Source organism: Coregonus lavaretus (genome assembly GCF_964263955.1).
Source record: "Coregonus lavaretus genome assembly, contig: SUPER_35_unloc_2, whole genome shotgun sequence".
In the NCBI taxonomy this organism is placed as follows: Eukaryota; Metazoa; Chordata; class Actinopteri; order Salmoniformes; family Salmonidae; genus Coregonus; species Coregonus lavaretus.
Window position 1 is genome coordinate 4,822,728 of NW_028167180.1, and position 20,726 is coordinate 4,843,453.

The window sequence follows — 20,726 nt, forward strand, 5'->3', positions numbered from 1 at the left end:
CCCTTTGAGCATGGTGAAGTTATTAATTACACTTTAGATGGCGTATCAATACACCCAGTCACTACAAAGATACAGGCTTCCTTCCAAACTCAGTTGCCGCATTCAGAGGGGTTGGGTTAAATGCGGAAGACACATTTCAGTTGAATGCATTCAGTTGTACAACTGACTAGGTATCCCTTTCTGTTTGCAATAAGGCACTAAAGTAAAACTGCTAAAAATGTGGCTAAGAAATGAAATGTATGTCCTAAATACAAGGTGTTATGTTTGTGGCAAATCCAACACAACACATAACTGTATACCACTCTTCATATTTTCAAGCATGGTGGTAGCTGCATCATGTTATGGGTATCCTTGTCATCGGCAAAGAAGTACAGAGATTTTTAGGATAAAAATAAATGGAATACAGCTATATCACAGGCAAAATCCTAGAAGAAAACCTGGTTGTCTGCTATCCAACAGACACTAGTAGACAAATGCCCCTTTCAGCAGGACAATAACCTAAAACCCAAGGTCAAATACACTGTAATTGTTTACCAAGATGCCACTGAATGTTTCCGAGTTGCCTAGTTACAGTTTTGGCTTAAATTGGCTTGAAAATCTATGGCAAGACTCGAAAATGGCTGCCCAGCAATTATCAACAACCAACTTGACAGCACTTGAATACTTATTTTTTTACAAATAATGTGCAAATATTGTACAATGCAGGTGTGCAAAGCTCTTGGTGACTTACCCAGAAATATTCACAGTTGTAATCGCTGCTAAAGGTGACTCTAACATGTATTGACTCAGGGGTGTTAATACTTATGTAAATTAGATATTTCTGTGTTTCATTTTCAATAAATTTGCAAGCATTTCTAAAAACATGTTTTCACTTTGTCATTATGGGGTTTTGTGTGTAGATGGGTGAGAAAACCCCCCTAATTGAATCAATTTTGAATTCAGGCTGTAATACAACAACACGTGGAATAAGTCAAGGGGTATGAATACTTTCTGCAGTATTATAGCACTGCAATCACTGACCTGTTTGAATATACTGATTATTGTTGCAAGGACTCATTCACATAAACACAATGACACAACTATACAGTATGTGAGAGAAAAGTGTATTGCATCTTTGTCAAAGAACATGTAAAGAATGACTTCTGATTTCTTTTTAAAATCTCAGTATTCTTTTATTATAGAAACATGCAACATATCTCGATTCATCTGCTAAACATTACACAAACAAAGATGTACACGATTTATCATTAAGTACTTTTTAAAATAACAATTGTTTATAGGAAAATAAATGAAGACATAAAAAATAAATACAACTCATTGAATGAACATTATTTCTCTAATTGTGGGGATTGTTCCCAAATAAACTACAATAAGTATGAACAAAGAGAGGGAATGGAAAGTAAAAGGATGGAGGGAGAGAGAGAGATGAAAGAGAGAGGGAGAAAAGTGTAGAAAAAAGCGGGTTGAGAGAATTAATTCTGTAATTTAATATCTGTGACCAATCTCTTTATATCATAAACACATTGAATTTAATGAATATTGGGACTCTGTACCGCTTTGAAATCATCCATGAGCTCCTTCACTCTTATCATGTCTGCTTTCTGACAACATTTAGGACCATCAGATCCACAAAGTCCTCTGCTTCCACCTAGAGGAACAAAGGAGGGATTACAACTGTCACAGGGACGACAAAAAGCTAATAAGAATACTGGATGTTTTCTGGTCTATGTTCGTTTATATGTTTGTATGTTAACACCATTTAACCACGAGTTGAAGACATTTCAACTTGATCAAATATTTTAATGGAGAATAAATATTTAAAATAGAGTTTGCGGCGTATGCCAATGCCAAGATTTATCAGATGTGTTGTTTTTTCTAGATGTTTTAAATTAATTTTACACTATCAATGTTTGACAACACGAAGCTAAATCCTCTGTCTCTTAGAAAACGTAGACCTGTTGTATTTTTACGGGGGGGGGGGGGGGGGGGGGGGGTGTTCAGCTGCAGGGTGTGGTACGACGGTGAGATGGCGGAAGCAGAAGTGTCGTTTGAAGCTGAAAGCATGTCGAGGACAGTTAGCGAGAAAGATGAGTGGACAACAGTGAAGTCCAAGAATGGAACAAAAATGGTTAAAATTGTTGTGGAAAATGAGTCTGATGAATCGTTCCTTGTTGGAGTACGTTTTTTGGATGAAGATGTTTATTTGGGAAACCCTTTTGAAGTCATGAGGATGGTGAAGAAGGCTTTGGGAAAAGTGGATGCAGTCAAAGTAACCCGGAGTGGTATGGTGTTGATATCATAGTATCCAGGAGTGGTATGGTGTTTATATCATAGTAACCCGGAGTGGTATGGTGTTGATATCATAGTAACCAGGAGTGGTATGGTGTTGATATCATAGTAACCAGGAGTGGTATGGTGTTGATATCATAGTAACCAGGAGTGGTATGGTGTTGATATCATAGTAACCAGGAGTGGTGTTGTGTTGATATCATAGTAACCAGGAGTGGTATGGTGTTGATATCATAGTAACCAGGAGTGGTATGGTGTTGATATCATAGTAACCAGGAGTGGTATGGTGTTGATATCATAGTAACCAGGAGTGGTATGGTGTTGATATCATAGTAACCAGGAGTGGTATGGTGTTGATATCATAGCAACCAGGAGTGGTATGGTGTTGATATCATAGTAACCAGGAGTGGTATGGTGTTGATATCATATTAACCAGGAGTGGTATGGTGTTGATATCATAGTAACCAGGAGTGGTATGGTGTTGATATCGTGTCTATCTAAACAGCAAAAGGAGTGTGCATTGTGGCTCGAGAAATGATTGACACATGAGGTGAACAGCTTTGATTTTCAGAGCAGGGCACTGGTAAAATGTGCTATTTCCGGCGTCCCGTTGGACATTGATAATCAATATCTTAGGCTAAAAAATCCAGGAGTAGTTAATGCACGTTGCTTGGCCCGTATGGAGAATGGGAAAAATGAGCAAAGTTTATCTGTACTATTGATGTTTGATGAGTATTTACCACCCTATATAAAGTAGTGATGTATAAGATACGCCGTAACAATGCAAGAAGTGTAAAAAGTTTGGCCATGTGTCCAGTGTTTACAGACGGAAGGAATATGTTATTGAAGAGTCTGAATGTAAAATGTTGCAACTGTGGTGGGGATCATATTTCCGAATTCCCTGAGTGCCCTGTTAGGGTGAAAGAGGTTGAGCTATCAAGCAAATATCCTATGTGGAGGCAGTGAAGAACGTTGAAGGGAAAGAGGCCACAGTTCTGAAGAAGATATGGCGGTGGATCCACCACAACCAGTTGCACATGTTATACATCAACCAAGTGATCTGGATACACTTATTGTGAAGAAGGTGTATTTTGTAGTATTTGTAGCCACAGTTATTAATTGTACTGCACAAGTGTCCAAGAAGCTGGACAGCATTATATCTGCAGCCGATACGTTTTTGGGCCTCCAAGACTTAACAGCAGAAGCACTGAAGGATCCTTATTATCTACCTGTACAGTAGGTGGCGGAATGCAGATAAAATTGTTGCGATTGTCATTATACCAAAGAAGAAGAGGAAAGTCAATTCGACAACAATTGTATGTGGCTTCACCCGAAGCTTCTCGACAGCAGGAGAAATGGTAGGTTCATATTTGTATTAAATAAGTCAGGTGTAAGATTCTTTAGGAGTCAATTCTTATTTATCCCAACGATACGTGAACATAATAAGGGCCGGTTTTCAACTTCTCTTTCTAATAAATGGCAGGTAAAAATGACAAAAACCCAACTAGGCCCACTACGGCGGAGTGCGCACAAGGAAGTCTACGAAAGGTGTTCTCTTTTACACAGCGATCTGACGCTGACATGTAATCTATTAAGCTGATGTATTGATATATTTATCCTAAAATAATACATGCTTATGTCGAAAGAAACGATAGACAATCGTGCCTACACAGTGTATTTCTTTCAAACGTTGATAGGTGGTCATGTCGATGAGTGCTCTGTAGGCCTAATTGACTTGCGGTACATTTTTACAGTGGTTGTGTCCGAATACCCATACTTATGTTTAATTAGTAGGCATTTTAGGAATGCGAAAATAGGGCGTCTTTTATATTATGTGAAATTTCGAAAATGGAGTGCTTTTAGTAAGTAGTGGGCAATACAGATTTCAGACATGGCCTATGACTTCCCGTCGCAGCTGCACCCAGTCAAACCGGACAACATGGACGCGTAAAAACGCGGCCACTTTCGGTTTAAGTTGGGACCATAGAGCTAGATAGAGGACTCACCCTTGTATCTATTCTATTTAGCGTCTCTGACAGCTTGGGCAGAGCCGATGAGACTATCTCCATTTTAAAGGAGTACATTTTCTTCTTCAGCCAGTGATGTTGGAAGTCCCACCCAGTTGACTACATTAATATGATGGCATCCCTCAATGGCGCTGCTCATTCTAACGTGGCCTTTTGGCCACTAGAGGCCTCTATCATTCTCTATGGTTGGGGCGTTTGGGCTAGAAGGGATACCATTAGTCAGAAATGACCAGGTTTGACTTTTCGTAGCAGGTTGGGTAGGATAAATTATGCAGAAAGTTAGGATAATTAAGGTTAGGAAAAGGGTTAGGGTTAACTTAAATGCAAAAGGAAATCAACTTTTGACGTCAATTAGACAAACTGTATCCCGTCTAGCATTGACCAGGTTAGGTCAAATTGGCGTCCAGCCTGCGTCATTTCTACAATGCGGTGCGTTTTCTGTCTCCAGGAAATATCAATTCTTATTTAGTTTAACATGTGGATTCCAAAAGGCTTTAAATATAAGGTCCGGAGTCCTTAAAAACACCAAAATATGGATCTTGAAAGGGAATTGTATGTGTTTTGAACACTTTTCTTCAGTGGATGTTGGTGTTTTACTATTGTATTTAAGATGTTCTGTGTCTATGATATCACTTTCCACCCTGTTAGTTTGTTGTAAATCTCCATTTAAGAAAACAACCCTTTCCTACAATGACACCACATTCAGGAATTGTCATCATTTATTTGGTGGGAAAACAATGTTCTAAAGCTACATGAAAATTAACCACATTTCAAAATGTTAAAATATGTTTGATAGAGAAGTTAAAATCATGTTCAAGGGTCCAGCATTATTCTAGCTCAAACTTGCTCACTCACAAAACTATGGCTAATTTAGCCAACAAATGTCCACCCAGTTAGTTTCCACCCTGTTAGGATTATGCACCTAACAAGTTGGAAAATGCAGCAAAAAAATTAAGTGCCTGAGTTTGACCAATATATTTTTCTGAAAGTCAGACATGTCCTTTTTCTGATAGAATACTACACTCAATTATTACTTTTTCTCCAAAAGTTATGAGGTCCAAAATGCACCACATTGTAGGAATGACCCGGCTAATACAATTTCCTAAATGATGACTGACATGACAAAAGACAACGAAATAACCTAATTACATATGGACTATAATATTTATATCAAGTGGGCTAAACTTGCATATTTATTTCAACTTTGGCTACCAATATACAGTGGGGGAAAAAAGTATTTAGTCAGCCACCAATTGTGCAAGTTCTCCCACTTAAAAAGATGAGAGGCCTGTAATTTCATCATAGGTACACGTCAACTATGACAGACAAATTGAGAAAAGAAAATCCAGAAAATCACATTGTAGGATTTTTTATGAATTTATTTGCAAATTATGGTGGAAAATAAGTATTTGGTCACCTACAAACAAGCAAGATTTCTGGCTCTCACAGACCTGTAACTTCTTCTTTAAGAGGCTCCTCTGTCCTCCACTCGTTACCTGTATTAATGGCACCTGTTTGAACTTGTTATCAGTATAAAAGACACATGTCCACAACCTCAAACAGTCACACTCCAAACTCCACTATGGCCAAGACCAAAGAGCTGTCAAAGGACACCAGAAACAAAATTGTAGACCTGCACCAGGCTGGGAAGACTGAACGTGCAATAGGTAAGCAGCTTGGTTTGAAGAAATCAACTGTGGGAGCAATTATTAGGAAATGGAAGACATACAAGACCACTGATAATCTCCCTCGATCTGGGGCTCCACGCAAGATCTCACCCCGTGGGGTCAAAATCATCACAAGAACGGTGAGCAAAAATCCCAGAACCACACGGGGGGACCTAGTGAATGACCTGCAGAGAGCTGGGACCAAAGTAACAAAGCCTACCATCAGTAACACACTACGCCGCCAGGGACTCAAATCCTGCAGTTCCAGACGTGTCCCCCTGCTTAAGCCAGTACATGTCCAGGCCCGTCTGAAGTTTGCTAGAGTGCATTTGGATGATCCAGAAGAGGATTGGGAGAATGTCATATGGTCAGATGAAACCAAAATAGAACTTTTTGGTAAAAACTCAACTCGTCGTGTTTGGAGGACAAAGAATGCTGAGTTGCATCCAAAGAACACCATACCTACTGTGAAGCATGGGGGTGGAAACATCATGCTTTGGGGCTGTTTTTCTGCAAAGGGACCAGGACGACTGATCCGTGTAAAGGAAAGAATGAATGGGGCCATGTATCGTGAGATTTTGAGTGAAAACCTCCTTCCATCAGCAAGGGCATTGAAGATGAAACGTGGCTGGGTCTTTCAGCATGACAATGATACCAAACACACCGCCCGGGCAACGAAGGAGTGGCTTCGTAAGAAGCATTTCAAGGTCCTGGAGTGGCCTAGCCAGTCTCCAGATCTCAACCCCATAGAAAATCTTTGGAGGGAGTTGAAAGACTGTGTTGCCCAGCGACAGCCCCAAAACATCACTGCTCTAGAGGAGATCTGCATGGAGGAATGGGCCAAAATACCAGCAACAGTGTGTGCACCTTGTGAAGACTTACAGAAAACGTTTGACCTGTGTCATTGCCAACAAAGGGTATATAACAAAGTATTGAGAAACTTTTGTTATTGACCTTATTCTTATTTTCCACCATAATTTGCAAATAAATTCATTAAAAATGCTACAATGTGATTTTCTGGATTTTTTCTCCTCATTTTGTCTGTCATAGTTGACGTGTACCTATGATGAAAATTACAGGCCTCTCTCATCTTTTTAAGTGGGAGAACTTGCACAATTGGTGGCTGACTAAATACTTTTTCCCCCACTGTATATATATATATATATACCAACAATATTATATTTTTTGAATGCAATGAAACGTGCAATTGTGCTTGTTTCTTTCACCATGGCAAAACATTCAGGAGAACTTCAGTGCCCGTATAAGTCGGGACGCTGTGAAGGAATATGTATGAAAATGTATGCACTCACTAACTGTAAGTCGCTCTGGATAAGAGCGTCTGCTAAATGACTAAAATGTAAATGTAAAATGAATATACAGGTATCTGCCTAAATAAATTATCTTAATAGGGAGATGGGCCCCCACCAGCTGCCAGAACAGCTTCAATGTACCTTGACATAGATTCTACAACTGTCTGGAACTCTATTGGAGGTCTTCCACAATAAATTCCATAATTTGGTGTTTTGTTGATTGTAGTCAAACGCTGCCTTAGGCGCGGCTCCAGAGTCTCCTATAAGTGTTCCATTGGTTTGAGATCTGGCGACAGACACACACCCTTTAAAGCCCCTATGCTCTGTTGAGACCCCTCTTTCAAAGTCACTGAGATCTCTTCTAGCCATGGTAGCCAAAATAATGGGCACCTGGGCATTTTAATACATGACCCTAAGCATGATGGGATGTTTTAATCACTTAATTAACTCAGGAACCGCACCTGTGTGGAAGCACCTGCTTTCAATATACTTTGTTCCATCATTTACTCAAGTGTTTCCTTTATTTTGGCAGTTACCTGTATGTCAAAAGCAGTTGATGTATCTTGATTTTAAAATATCTGTTGTACATTTAGCAAAGTAACAATTTCTGTGTTTTTAAAGAAATGACTGATTTCATATTTTGTTCTCACACTTTAAGAGTTGTGATGGCGACCAGCACACAATGCTGGCCTCAGATGATGATGATGATGATGATGATGATGATGGTAGGTATGGAAACACAGTATGAACTGACCCAAGCTATATTATTTAATTTAAATCTCAATTTAAGAGGATATTTAGTAAGATATCAATTGTTGTCCCTTAACTGCTGGGATGAATAATACACATTTGTTTATGTAATTTTACTGTCAATAAGTTTGTTTCTCTCTCATTATTCCTTCACCAGTGCTGCCCCCTCCTGGTGACATCCAGGTCCTGTTGCTGACATTAGATTCAGTGTCTCTGAGCTGGAGTTCTCCTCAGGGGCTGACAGGACCACAGACATTCAGAGTGACCTGGGGGTGTGACGGGGAAACAAGCTCAACAAGAGTGAAAGGTGGGCATCATCTTGAAATAAGCAGTCTCCAACCTGGTAAAAAGTACCAGTTCAACGTGGCTACAGAAGGAGAAGATGGAAGCCAAAGCAGATGTGTCTCAGCATCCCTATCCACAGGTACAGTAGGCTAACTTGTGTTTTTATTCATTGCTAGAGACATATTTGGACTCTCTGTCAAAAACAGCTCATCCTCTATTCTAAACAAATCTTGGTTTTTGTTCCAGTGGTCCCACCCAGAGATTTAAAGATAGACCTTTTGGAAGAGACCTCCTTCACTCTCCACTGGTCCAATGCTGAAGGGATGGAGAAAGTCCCACAGCGCTTCTTCATATCCAACTGCATCCCAGGAAGAGACCCCCTCGCAGCCATTACTGACGACTGCCACAAAACCTTCTCAAACCTGCAACCCGGCACAGAGTACACTGTTAGTGTTGCAACTGTGCTGAGCAATGGGGAACAGAGTGAACCTGTCTCTACAACAATCTGCACTAGTAAGAGATCTTCCCCCAATTACAGCTCATCATCTCTTTACCAGAAACTACAGTGATTTTGTTTTATTACAAATACATTTTTTTGTTTTGTTGTTAGTGTTCTGTTATGTTTTTCCCCATATCAAAAGCCCTGGATTTATTGTACTTTTCCACCCGTAAGGCTATAAATATTTTATTAAATGTTTAAGTGATAAAAAATTTTGAAAATGAGGTGAGCTAAAATTTAAGGTAGAACTAGGGCTTGCGTGTACAGTAACAAACAGTTACATGACCTTTCAACATCTTCATATCAGAACCATGGACAGTGTCGTAACTTGACTTTAACATTAACCTGAGGACTGTTATTTATCTAATCAACTATGATTAATTGTTACCCGATTTTAGATGAATAATGTAACAATTAACTCATTAGGATCTGGGGCACCACGAGAGCAGTTCTTTAGTTACCATCTCATGAATTAAACTCTAAAAGTTCTTTACCAATCACATCTATTAACAGTCAGCGTATTTTTATTTATTTATTTATTTCACCTTTATTTAACCAGGTAAGCCAGTTGAGAACAAGTTCTCATTTACAACTGCGACCTGGCCAAGATAAAGCAAAGCAGTGCGATAAAAACAAAAACACAGAGTTACATATGGGGTAAAAAAACATAAAGTCAAAAAATACAACAGAAATATATATACAGTGTGTGCAAATGTAGCAAGTTATGGAGGTAATGCAATAAATAGGCCATAGTGCAAAATAATTACAATTAATATTAACACTGGAATGCTAGATGTGCAAGAGATTATGTACAAATAGAGATACTGGGGTGCAAAAGAGCAAAATAAATAACAATATAGGGATGAGGTAGTTGGGTGGGCTAATTTCAGATGGGCTGTGTACAGGTGCAGTGATCGGTAAGGTGCTCTGACAACTGATGCTTAAAGTTAGTGAGGGAGATAAGTCTCCAGCTTCAGAGATTTTTGCAATTCGTTCCAGTCATTGGCAGCAGAGAACTGGAAGGAATGGCGGCCAAAGGAGGTGTTGGCTTTGGGAATGACCAGTGAGATATACCTGCTGGAGCGCAGACTACGGGTGGGTGCTGCTATGGTGACCAATGAGCTAAAATAAGGCGGAGATTAGCCTAGCAGTGATTTATAGATGGCCTGGAGCCAGTGGGGTTGACGACGAACATGTAGTGAGGACCAGCCAACAAGAGCGTACAGGTCACAGTGGTGGGTAGTGTATGGGGCTTTGGAGACAAAACGGATGGCACTGTGATAGACTACATCCAATTTGCTGAGTAGAGTGTTGGAGGCTATTTTGTAAATGACATCGCCGAAGTCAAGGATCGGTAGGATAGTCAGTTTTACGAGGGCATGTTTGGCAGCATGAGTGAAGGAGGCTTTGTTGCGAAATCGGAAGCCGATTCTAGATGTAACTTTGGATTGGAGATTATTTTAATGTGAGTCTGGAAGGAGAGTTTACAGTCTAACCAGACACCTAGGTATTTGTAGTTGTCCACATACTCTAGGTCAGACCCGTCGAGAGTGGTGATTCTAGTCGGGTGGGCCGGTGCCAGCAGCGTTCGATTGAAGAGCATGCATTTAGTTTTACTAGTGTTTAAGAGCAGTTGGAGGCTACTGAAGGAGTGTTGTATGGCATTGAAGCTCGTTTGGAGGTTTGTTAACACAGTGTCTAATGAAGGGCCAGATGTATACAAAATGGTGTCGTCTGCGTAGAGGTGGATCTGAGAGTCACTAGCAGCAAGAGCGACATCATTGATATACACGGAGAAAAGAGTCGGCCCAAGAATTGAACCCTGTGGCACCCCCATAGAGACTGCCATAGGTCCAGACAACAGGCCCTCCGATTTGACACATTGAACTATATCTGAGAAGTAGTTGGTGAACCAGGCGAGGCAGTCATTTGAGAAACCAAGGCTATTTAGTCTGCCAATAAGAATGTGGTGGTTGACAGAGTCGAAAGCCTTGGCCAGGTCGATGAAGACTGCTGCACAGTACTGTCTATTATCGATCGCGGTTATAATATCGTTTAGGACCTTGAGCGTGGCTGAGGTGCACCCATGACCAGCTCGGAAACCGGATTGCATAGCGGAGAAGGTATGGTGGGATTCGAAATGGTCGGTGATCTGTTTATTAACTTGGCTTTCAAATACTTTCGAAAGGCAGGGCAGGATGGATATAGGTCTGTAACAGTTTGGATCTAGAGTGTCACCCCCTTTGAAGAGGGGGATGACCGCGGCAGCTTTCCAATCTCTGGGGATCTCAGACGTTACGAAAGAGAGGTTGAACAGGCTAGTAATAGGGGTTGCGACAATTTCGGCGGCTAGTTTTAGAAAGAAAGGGTCCAGATTGTCTAGCCCAGCTGATTTGTAGGGGTCCAGATTTTGCAGCTCTTTCAGAACATCAGCTGTCTGAATTTGTGTGAAGGAGAAGCGGGGTGGGGCATGGGCAAGTTGCAGCGGAGGGTGCAGAGTTGGTGGCCGGGGTAGTGGTAGCCAGGTGGAAAGCATGGCCAGCCGTAGCAAAATGCTTGTTGAAATTCTCGATTATTGTAGATTTATCGGTGGTGATAGTGTTTCCTAGCCTCAGTGCAGTGGGCAGCTGGGAGGAAGTGCTCTTATTTTCCATGGACTTTACAGTGTCCCAAAACTTTTTGGAGTTAGTGCTACAGGATCAAAATTTCTGTTTGAAAAAGTTAGCCTTTGCTTTCCTGACTGCTTGTGTATATTGGTTCCTAACTTCCCTGGAAAGTTGCATATCGCGGGGGCTATTTGATGCTAATGCAGTACGCCACAGGATGCTTTTGTGCTGGTCAAGGGCAGTCAAGTCTGAGGAGAACCAGGGGCTATATCTGTTCTTAGTTCTGTATTTTTTGAATGGGGCATGTTTATTTAAGATTGAGAGGAAATTACTTTTAAAGAACAACCAGGCATCCTCTACTGACGGAATGAGATCTATATCCATTCAGGATACCTGGGCCAGGTCAATTAGGAAGGCCTGCTCGCTAAAGTGTTTTAGGGAGCGTTTGACAGTGATGAGGGGTGATCGTTTGACCGCGGACCCGTTACGGACGCAGGCAATAAGGCAGTGATCCCTGAGACCCTGGTTGAAGACACCGGAGGTGTATTTAGAGGGTAAGTTAGTCAGGATGATATCTATGAGGGTACCCATGTTTACGGATTTAGGGTTGTACCTGGTAGGTTCGTTGATAATTTGTGTGAGATTGAGGGCATCTAGTTTGGATTGTAGGATGGCCGGGGTGTTAAGCATATCCCAATTTAGGTCACCAAGCAGTACGAACTCTGAGGATAAATGGGGGGCAATCAATTCACATATGGTGTCCAGGGCACAGCTGGGGGCTGAGGGTGGTCTGTAGCAAGCAGCAACAGTGAGAGACTTATTTCTGGAAAGGTGGATTTTTAGAAGTAGAAGCTCAAACTGTTTGGGCACAGACCTGGATAGTATGATAGAGCTCTGCAGGCTATCTCTACAGTAGATTGCAACTCCACCCCCTTTGGCAGTTCTATCTAGACGGAAAATGTTGTAGTTGGGGATGGAAATTTCAGCATTTTTGGTGGCCTTCCTAAGCCAGGATTCAGACACTGCTAGAACATCAGGGTTGGCGGAGTGTGCTAACGCAGTGAATAACTCAAACTTAGGAAGTAGACTTCTGATATTTACATGCAAGAAACCAAGACTTTTGCGATTACAGAAGTCAGCAAATGATAGCGCCTGGGGAGTAGGAGTGATACTGAGGGCTGCAGGGCCTGGGTTAGCCTCTACATCACTGGAGGAACAGAGGAGGACTAGAATAAGGATACGGCTAAAGGCTTTAAGAACTGGTCTTCTAGTGCGTTGGGTACAGAGAATAAAGGGGGCAGATTTCCGGGCGTTGTAGAAAAGATTCAGGGCATTATGTACAGACAAGGATATGGAAGGATATGAGTAAAGTGGAGGTAAACCTAAGCGTTGGGTAACAATGAAAGAGATAGTATCACTGGAGGCACCAATTGAGTCGGTCTCCGCGTGTATGGGGGGGTGGGACAAAGGAGCTATCTAAGGCAGGTTTAGCTGTGCTGGGGGATCTACAGTGAAATAGTACAATTAGAAATAACCGAAACAACAATAAGCTAACCATATTGACAAGGGAGAGAGGCATAAAGCAATCACAGGTGTAATTTGAGAGAGCTAAGACAACAGCTGGTAATGACGACACAGTTTGGGCTGATGCTAAACATAAACAGGATGCAGTACCGTAAAAAGGAACAGTCCAGCAGACATCAGCTGTATAGCTGAGTTATCATAAGGTCCGGTGAACAGCAATAGGATAGTTCGGGGGCTGGCTGCTAAAGCACTAGCGAGCAAGAGGCCACGGCTAGCGTGTGCTAGCGGGCCGGGGCTAGCAGATGGAATCTTCGTGGTCTATGTCGTAACGGGAAGCCTGTTGTAACCACATCAGACGATTTCGTCGGCAGACCAGTCGCGTAGGATCGGCGGGGCTCCGTGTCAACACTAGGTGGTCCCGTCCGGTTGACAGAGAGGTAGATAGCCGGGAGATGGGAGATGGGCCTAGCTCAGGATGATTAGCCAGACCACAACGTCCATTTTGTTGCAGCTAGCTGGTAGCGATGAATCCGGAGTTAAAGGTCCAGTGATTCAGTGATTCCGGCAGAAAAACTGATATGTTCTGGGTCGATAACGCGCTGTGCAGACTGCAGACTGGCCGAATAATAGTCCAGACTAGAGCTGGCTGGTAGGTGGTGCATGCCACGGACAATGGTGAAAAACCGCTAACGGTAGCTGATAGCAAGTAGCTAGTTAGCTGGCTACTCCCGTCCGGTAGACCTAGAGGTAGATAGCCGGGATATGAGCCTGGCTCTAGGCTAGCTCGTGGCTAACTGGTGCTTGCATCGGGGGCAGTGGTGATTAGCCAAACAGCAACATCCATTCGGTTGCGGCTAGCTAGTTGCGATCCGGTGATTAATGTCCAGTGATTAAATTATTCCGGCAGAAAAATCCAATGTTCTGGGTGAAATACCACTAACTGTGGCTAATAGCAAGTAGCTAGTTAGCTGGCTAGCTAGTTTCAACTGGAGATTCTAGATAAAAGGTAAGTCAATAATAGAATCCGTTCCACATTGAGTGAGGCGGGTTGCAGGAAAGTATATTTTGTAGAAGGATGAAAAGTCTGATAGGAAAATATGTACGAAAAATACAAAAAAACAGCGTATTTACAGGCTATTTACAGACACACGACAAAAACAGGACTGCACTACTACGCCATCTTGGATTCCATGGAGGTATTAATCATAACCTCGTATCATATCATCATTCTGAACAGTCGTAACCTCCTTTCATCTGCAAAAACCCGAGCCTTACTTATGATTCAGTACTACAGAAATGTGTTTAATTATTTATTTAGTAGCTAATTAAATGGGAACACAGGATAAACACACGCACTCTACTGGTTATTGACTGGAAACTTAATGCGATTAAAATAGGTCCCTAGCGGAATGACAACAACATTGATGCTTGTTAAAGAAGAGAGGGAGAGAATCACTTAACATTGCCACATTCGGAAACTACTCTCCTCTACTGTAACCATATACTTTGCACACAAACCGCAGCCCTCTTTGATATGCCTGGTTCGCCTTGGAAAGGTAGTTGGGCCTTTTCGCGGAACGCTTTTAAGGCTCTGATTGTCCGAAGGGGTTCCAACAAGTCTTCTGTTTTTCTCCTCTGTAGTTGTCTGGTATCCGGTGACTTGTCATGTAGTCCTGAACAGAACTACAAAATTGATTTTCCTTCCATACGCTCTTAAAGTTGCTTCTTTGAAGATAGGCTAGCCAGCCGTATTGATGGTTCCCCAGTGGGGTGATGAGAGTAGCGTAATACGGTGGTTTGAGCAGGGTAGCAGATGGTGATTTTACCCACGCACAGCTACGTATTATACTCAACAAAAATATAAATGCAACAATTTAAACAATTTTACTGAGTTAAAGTTCTTACAAGATAATCTGTAAATTGAAATAAATTCATTAGGCCCTAATCTATTGATTAGGCCCACCCACTGGGGAGCCAGGCCCAGCCAATCAGAATGAGTTTTTCCCCACAAAGGGCTTATTTACAGACCGGGTGGCTGGTCTCAGACGATCCCGCAGGTGAAGAAGCCGGATGTGGAGGTCCTGCGCTGGCGTGGTTACACGCGGTCTGTGGTTGTGAGGCCAGTTGGAAGTACTGCCAAATTCTCTGAAACATTGTTGGAGATGGCTTATGGTAGAAATATGAACATTCAATTCTCAGGCAACATCTCTGGTGGACAGTCCTGCAGTCAGCATGCCAATTGCACAATCCCTCAATACTTGAGACATCTGTGGCATTGTGTTGTGACAAAACTGCACATTTTATAGTGCCCTTTTATTGTTCCCAGCACCTGTGTAATGATCATGCTGTTTAATCAGCTTCTTGACATGCCACACCTGTCAGGTGGATGGATTATCTTGGCAAAGGAGAAATGCTCACTAACAGGGATGTAAACAAATTTGAGAGAAATAAGCTGTTTGTGCATATGGAAAATTTCTGGGATCTTTTATTTCAGCTCCTGAAACATGGGACCAACACTTTACATTTTGCGTTTATATTTTTGTTCAGTATAGTAAAGACAAGATTAAATTGAGACTAGTCTGATGGGTAAAAATGTGATTACTTGATGAGAGAACAGTGTGTGCAGCCTGAAGCTTTTTTTGCTTGCACTCTGTCCCTATAGTCCCATCATGCAGCCCGTATGTTTTAGTTTGTAAGACATTCTAAGGTTTCTGTAATTCACAACTAAAGTTGCCAAATAACTTTAAATCTAGCATATAGGACCTGTTTCAAATGATCACTTTTACGCTCAGCATAGCCACTTCATATGCGCATGGGCTCTGGATTGGGAGAAATATCCTTTCTATTTTATTCACATAAATTCAATTATATTATTCTTACTATAAAATAATTGCACGGGACTTGAGCTTATCTTGTCTGCTAAATGAACAAGCCTACAACCTATGGCATGGTGCATAGCCAGATAATATACAGTAGGCCAACTCTTCTGTTCTTCTGAAATACATTTTCTTCATATCATCATGTTTCTTTAGTACTGCCTAAAATAAATCATTGATTTATTGTGATGGTGTATATTAAATCATTTAGACTTCTTAAAATTGTTGATGTTTCAAAGGCACGCAACATAGCCCAGGTGTTTATTTGCATGAATCACTGGACACAACAGGCGATTTTTAGACAGGCTTCTATTTGAGCCAGGCTTCTATCTCCTTTATGCACACAGCTTTTGCTAATTTGCATAGTCAATTGTTTAATTCCAGCTTTCACTTCCAGAATTTTAATAAATGTATTAATTTCCTGCACTAATGTGTTATCATTTACATGTCACATTTATTTTGTCTTAGTATGCCTCTATTTCGAGAAAAAAAATAACTTCCTTGACAGAATAAATATTATCCTCTAACTGTGCATTTTCGGCAGTTCTTACTTGCGCCACTAGAGGGTGATCGGGCGATTTCTTGGTCTGTACTCCCGAAGCTGTTCACTGTTTTTGTGCTTGCCAGTTAGCCGTTGTCAGCTGTTAGCCAGTTTCTTACTGGCTATAAAATGGTTGATTGCCATAATTTTTTCGAGTCTTTACTGAATTATTTAATGTAACAAATCAAACATTAAACCTTGTAAACAATTCATGGTAATTCATGGTAACCTCGTAAATAATTAATTTAGACCAGGCGTTTATTTGAAACAGGCTTTTATTGACTGAAATGTTTGTCATTGTTAGGATATTAAAGAAGGACAGGAGGCTACTTGAGACTCAGCATTTCATATAAGTTTTATGGTATGTTAATTCACGGTCAGTTACTGTGAGACCGGCAGTCTATTGCATGACAATAACCAGCTGACAAAATGTCATGACCTCCACTGCCCTAGGTAGAACATCTTAAAATACAACGGCAATCTTAGTGCAACGCTGAGCCTAATCAAGAGATTTTGGCCTTTTGGGGAGGCTGAAAGAAGCAACATTCAGCCAATATCTGAGAGGAAGTTATGTATCTTTATCGAAAGCTTGAGGACTTTCTTTTTTACAACTTACATTTTTCTGATTTATAAAATTGAGCAATGTTAAGTGGGACATCTGTTAAACATTTAATTACATTTGAGTGTACAAACATTTTGCCCTCAGAACAGCCTCAATCTATTGGGTCAGACTCTACAAGGTGTCGAAAGCGTTCCACAGGGATGCTGGCCCATGTTGACTCCAGTGCTTCCCACAGTTGTGTCAAGTTGGCTGGATGTCCATTGGGTGGTAGACCATTCTTGATACACACGTGAAACTGTTGAGTGTGAAAAAACCAGCACTGTCGCAGTTCTTGACCAAAATGTATGCTCCTGGCACATACCATACTCAGTTCAAAGGCACTTAAATATTTTGTCTTGCCCATTCACCCTCTGAATGGCACATGTATAAAATCCATGTCTCAGTTGTCTCAAGGCTTAAAAATCCTTCTTTAACCTGTCTCCTCCCCTTCATCTACACTGATTGAAGTGGATTTAACAAGTGACATCAATAAGGGATCATAGCTTTCATCTGGATTCACCTGGTCAGTCATTCATGGAAATTGAAGGTATCCTTAATGTTTTGTAAACTCAGTGTATATCTGGAGTTAAACTGTAGCCCTGACAATAATGTATTTATTTTCCCTTAGTACTTCCTGCTCCAGAGCAGCTGAATGTTGACTCAGTGGACACCACATCAGCTGCTGTTAGCTGGAGCCAGCCACCAGGATTGGACCAAACCCAACATCATTACCAGATCTCCTACCACTGTCCAGGGACAGAACCACACATCACTACCACATCTTCACACAACATCACTCTCTCTGACCTGAAACCTGCTACTGAATACTCTGTCACTGTCTGCACTGAGTTGGAAAATGGAAAGCAAAGTCAACTGGTGTTAACAACCCTCACCACAGGTAAGTACCCTATTTAAGTATTATTTCTGGTTATCAAAATGACTATGTGAATTCCCCAGATCTCGAAATGCAGTTTGGTAGTGAAATCAATAAACGTTGTTTATACAGTGCATTCTGAAACAATACAGACCCCTTAACTTTTTCCACATTTTGTTACATTACAGCCTTAATAAAAAATTTATAAAATATATTTTGTTTCATCAATATACACACAGTACCCCATAATGACAAAACACAAACTGGTTATTAGAATTTGTTGCAAATATATTACAAATAAAAAAGTATTCAGACCCTTTGCTATGAGACTTGAACTTGAGCTCAGGTGCATCCTGTTTCCATTGATCCTCCTTGATATGTTTCCACAACTTGATTGGAGTTCACCTGTGGTAAATTCAATTGATTGGACATGATTTTTGAAAGGCACACACCTGTCTATATAAAAGGTCCCACAGTTGACAGTGCGTGTCAGAGCAAAAACCAAGCCATTTGGTGGAAGGAATTGACCGTAGAGCTCCGAAACAGGATTGTGTCGAGGCACAGATCTAGGGAAGGGTACCAAAACATGTCTGCTGCATTGAAGGTCCCCAAGAACACAGTGGCTTCCATCATTCTTAAATGGAAGAAGTTTGAAACCGCCAAGACGCTTCCTAGTGCTGGCCACCTGGCCAAAACTGAGCAATCAGGGGAGAAGGGCCTTAGTCAGGTAGTTGACTGAGAACCTGATGGTCACTCTGAAAGCGCTCCAGAGTTCCTCTGTGGAGATTGGAGAACCTTCCAGAAAGACCACCATCTCTGCAGCACTCCACCAATCAGGCATTTATGGTAGGGTGGCCAGACGGAAGCCACTCCTCAGTAAAAGGCACATGAAAGCAAGATTCTCTGGTCTGATGAAACCAAGATTTAACTATTTGGCCTGAATGCGAATCATCACGTCTGGAGGAAACCTGGCACCATCTGTACGGTGAAGCATGGTGGTGTCAGCATCATGCTGTGGGGATGGTTTTCAGCGGCAGGGACTGGGAGACTAGTCAGGATCGAGGGAGAGATTAACGGAGCAAAAGATCCTTGATGAAAACCTGCTTTGAGCGCTCAGGACCTCAGACTGGGGAGTGGCTTCGGGAAAAGTCTCTGAATGTCCTTGAGTGGCCCAGCCAGAGCCCGGACTTGAACCCTATCAAACATCTCTGGAGAGACCTTAAAATAGCTGTGTAGTGACGCTCCCCATCCAAGCTGATAGAGCTTGAGAGGATCTAAAAAGAATGGGAGAAACTCTCCAAATACAGGTGTGCCAAGCTTGTAGCGTCATACCCAAGAAGACTTGAGGCTGTAATCGCTGCCAAAGGTGCTTCAACAAAGTACTCAGTAAAGGGGCTGAATACTTATGTAAATGTGATATTTCAGTTTATTTTATTTTATACATTTGCTAAAATTTGTAAAAACCTGGTTTTGCTTTGTCATTATGGGATATTGTGTGTAGATTGACAAGGGGGAAAAAACAATTTAATTCATTTTAGAATAAGGCTGTAACGTAACAGAATGTGGAAAAAGTCAAGGGGTCTGAATACTTCGCGAATGCACTAATATCTGAGTTCATGCTTTCTTCCATTCCTGTGAGTCATTAAGTCAAGGAGTTGATCTGTCTCTGCTTGCTTTAACTTTATCAGTAGTACAGTGTTAAACACTTGTTATTGTGGAGATGATTTACAGTGCCTTGCAACAGTATTCATCCCCCTTGGCGTTTTTCCAATTTTGTTGCATTACAACCTGTAATTTAAATTGATTTGGATTTCATGTAATGGACATGCACAAAATAGTCCAAATTGGTGAAGTGAAATGAAAAAAATAGTTTGTTAAAAAATTATAGAAAACAAATAACGGAAAAGTGGTATGTGCATATGTATTCACTCCCTTTGCTATGAAGTCCCTAAATAAGATCTGGTGCAACCAATTACCTTCAGAAGTCACATAATTAGTTAGATTGCACACAGGTGGACTTTATTTAAGTGTCACATGATCTGTCACATGATCTCAGTATATATACACCTGTCCTGAAAGGCCCCAGAGTCTGCAGCACCACCAAGCAAGCGGCACCATGAAGACCAAGGAGCTCTCCAAACAGGTCAGGGACAAAGTTGTGGAGAAGTACAGATCGGGGTTGGGTTCTAAAAAATATCTGAAACGTTGAACATCCCACAGAGCACCATTTAAATCCATTCTAAAAAAATGGAAAGAATATGGCACCACAACAAACCTGCCAATAGAGGGCCGCCCACCAAAACTCACGGACCAGACAAGGAGGGAATGAATCAGAGAGGCAACAGAGACCAACGATAACACTGATGGAGCTGCAACGCTCCACAGCAGAGATTGGACTATCTGTCCATAGGACCACTTTAAGCCGTACACTCCACAGAGCTGGGCTTTAAGGAAGAGTGGCCAGAAAAAAGCCATTGCTTAAAGAAAAAAATAAGCAAACACATTTGGTGTTTGCCAAAAGACATGTGGGAGACTCCCCAAACATATGGAAGAAGGTACTCTGGTCAGATGAGACTAAAATTGAGCTTTTTGGCCATCAAGGAAAACTCTGTCTGCCGCAAACCCAACACCTCTCATCACCCGGAGAACAGCATCCCCACAGTGAAGCATGGTGGTGGCAGCATGCTGTGGGGATGTTTTTCATCGGCAGGGACTGGGAAACTGGTCAGAATTGAAGGAATGATTGATGCCGCTAAATATAGGGAATTTCTTGAGGGAAACCTGTTTCAATCTTCCAGGGATTTGAGACTGGGACGGAGGTTCACCTTCCAGCAGGACATTGGCCCAGCGTCGTCCAGGGTAGGGGAGGGAATGGCC

The 20,726-nt window shown here is 41.6% G+C and overlaps 1 protein-coding gene across 1 annotated transcript in view; it reads left to right on the forward strand.

Annotated features, from left to right (window-relative positions):
- Nucleotides 1-3,580: 3,580 nt before the first annotated feature.
- LOC311110113 (tenascin-R-like) overlaps nt 3,581-20,726 on the forward strand; it is a 38,983-nt gene continuing 21,837 nt past the window's right edge. The window contains exons 1-5 of the mRNA XM_084188682.1: nt 3,581-3,647; nt 7,952-8,018; nt 8,201-8,467; nt 8,575-8,841; nt 17,604-17,873. Of these exons, the coding sequence (XP_084044808.1) occupies nt 3,645-3,647; nt 7,952-8,018; nt 8,201-8,467; nt 8,575-8,841; nt 17,604-17,873 (874 nt within the window). The 5' untranslated portion in view covers nt 3,581-3,644. The remainder of the gene's footprint in view (nt 3,648-7,951; nt 8,019-8,200; nt 8,468-8,574; nt 8,842-17,603; nt 17,874-20,726) is intronic.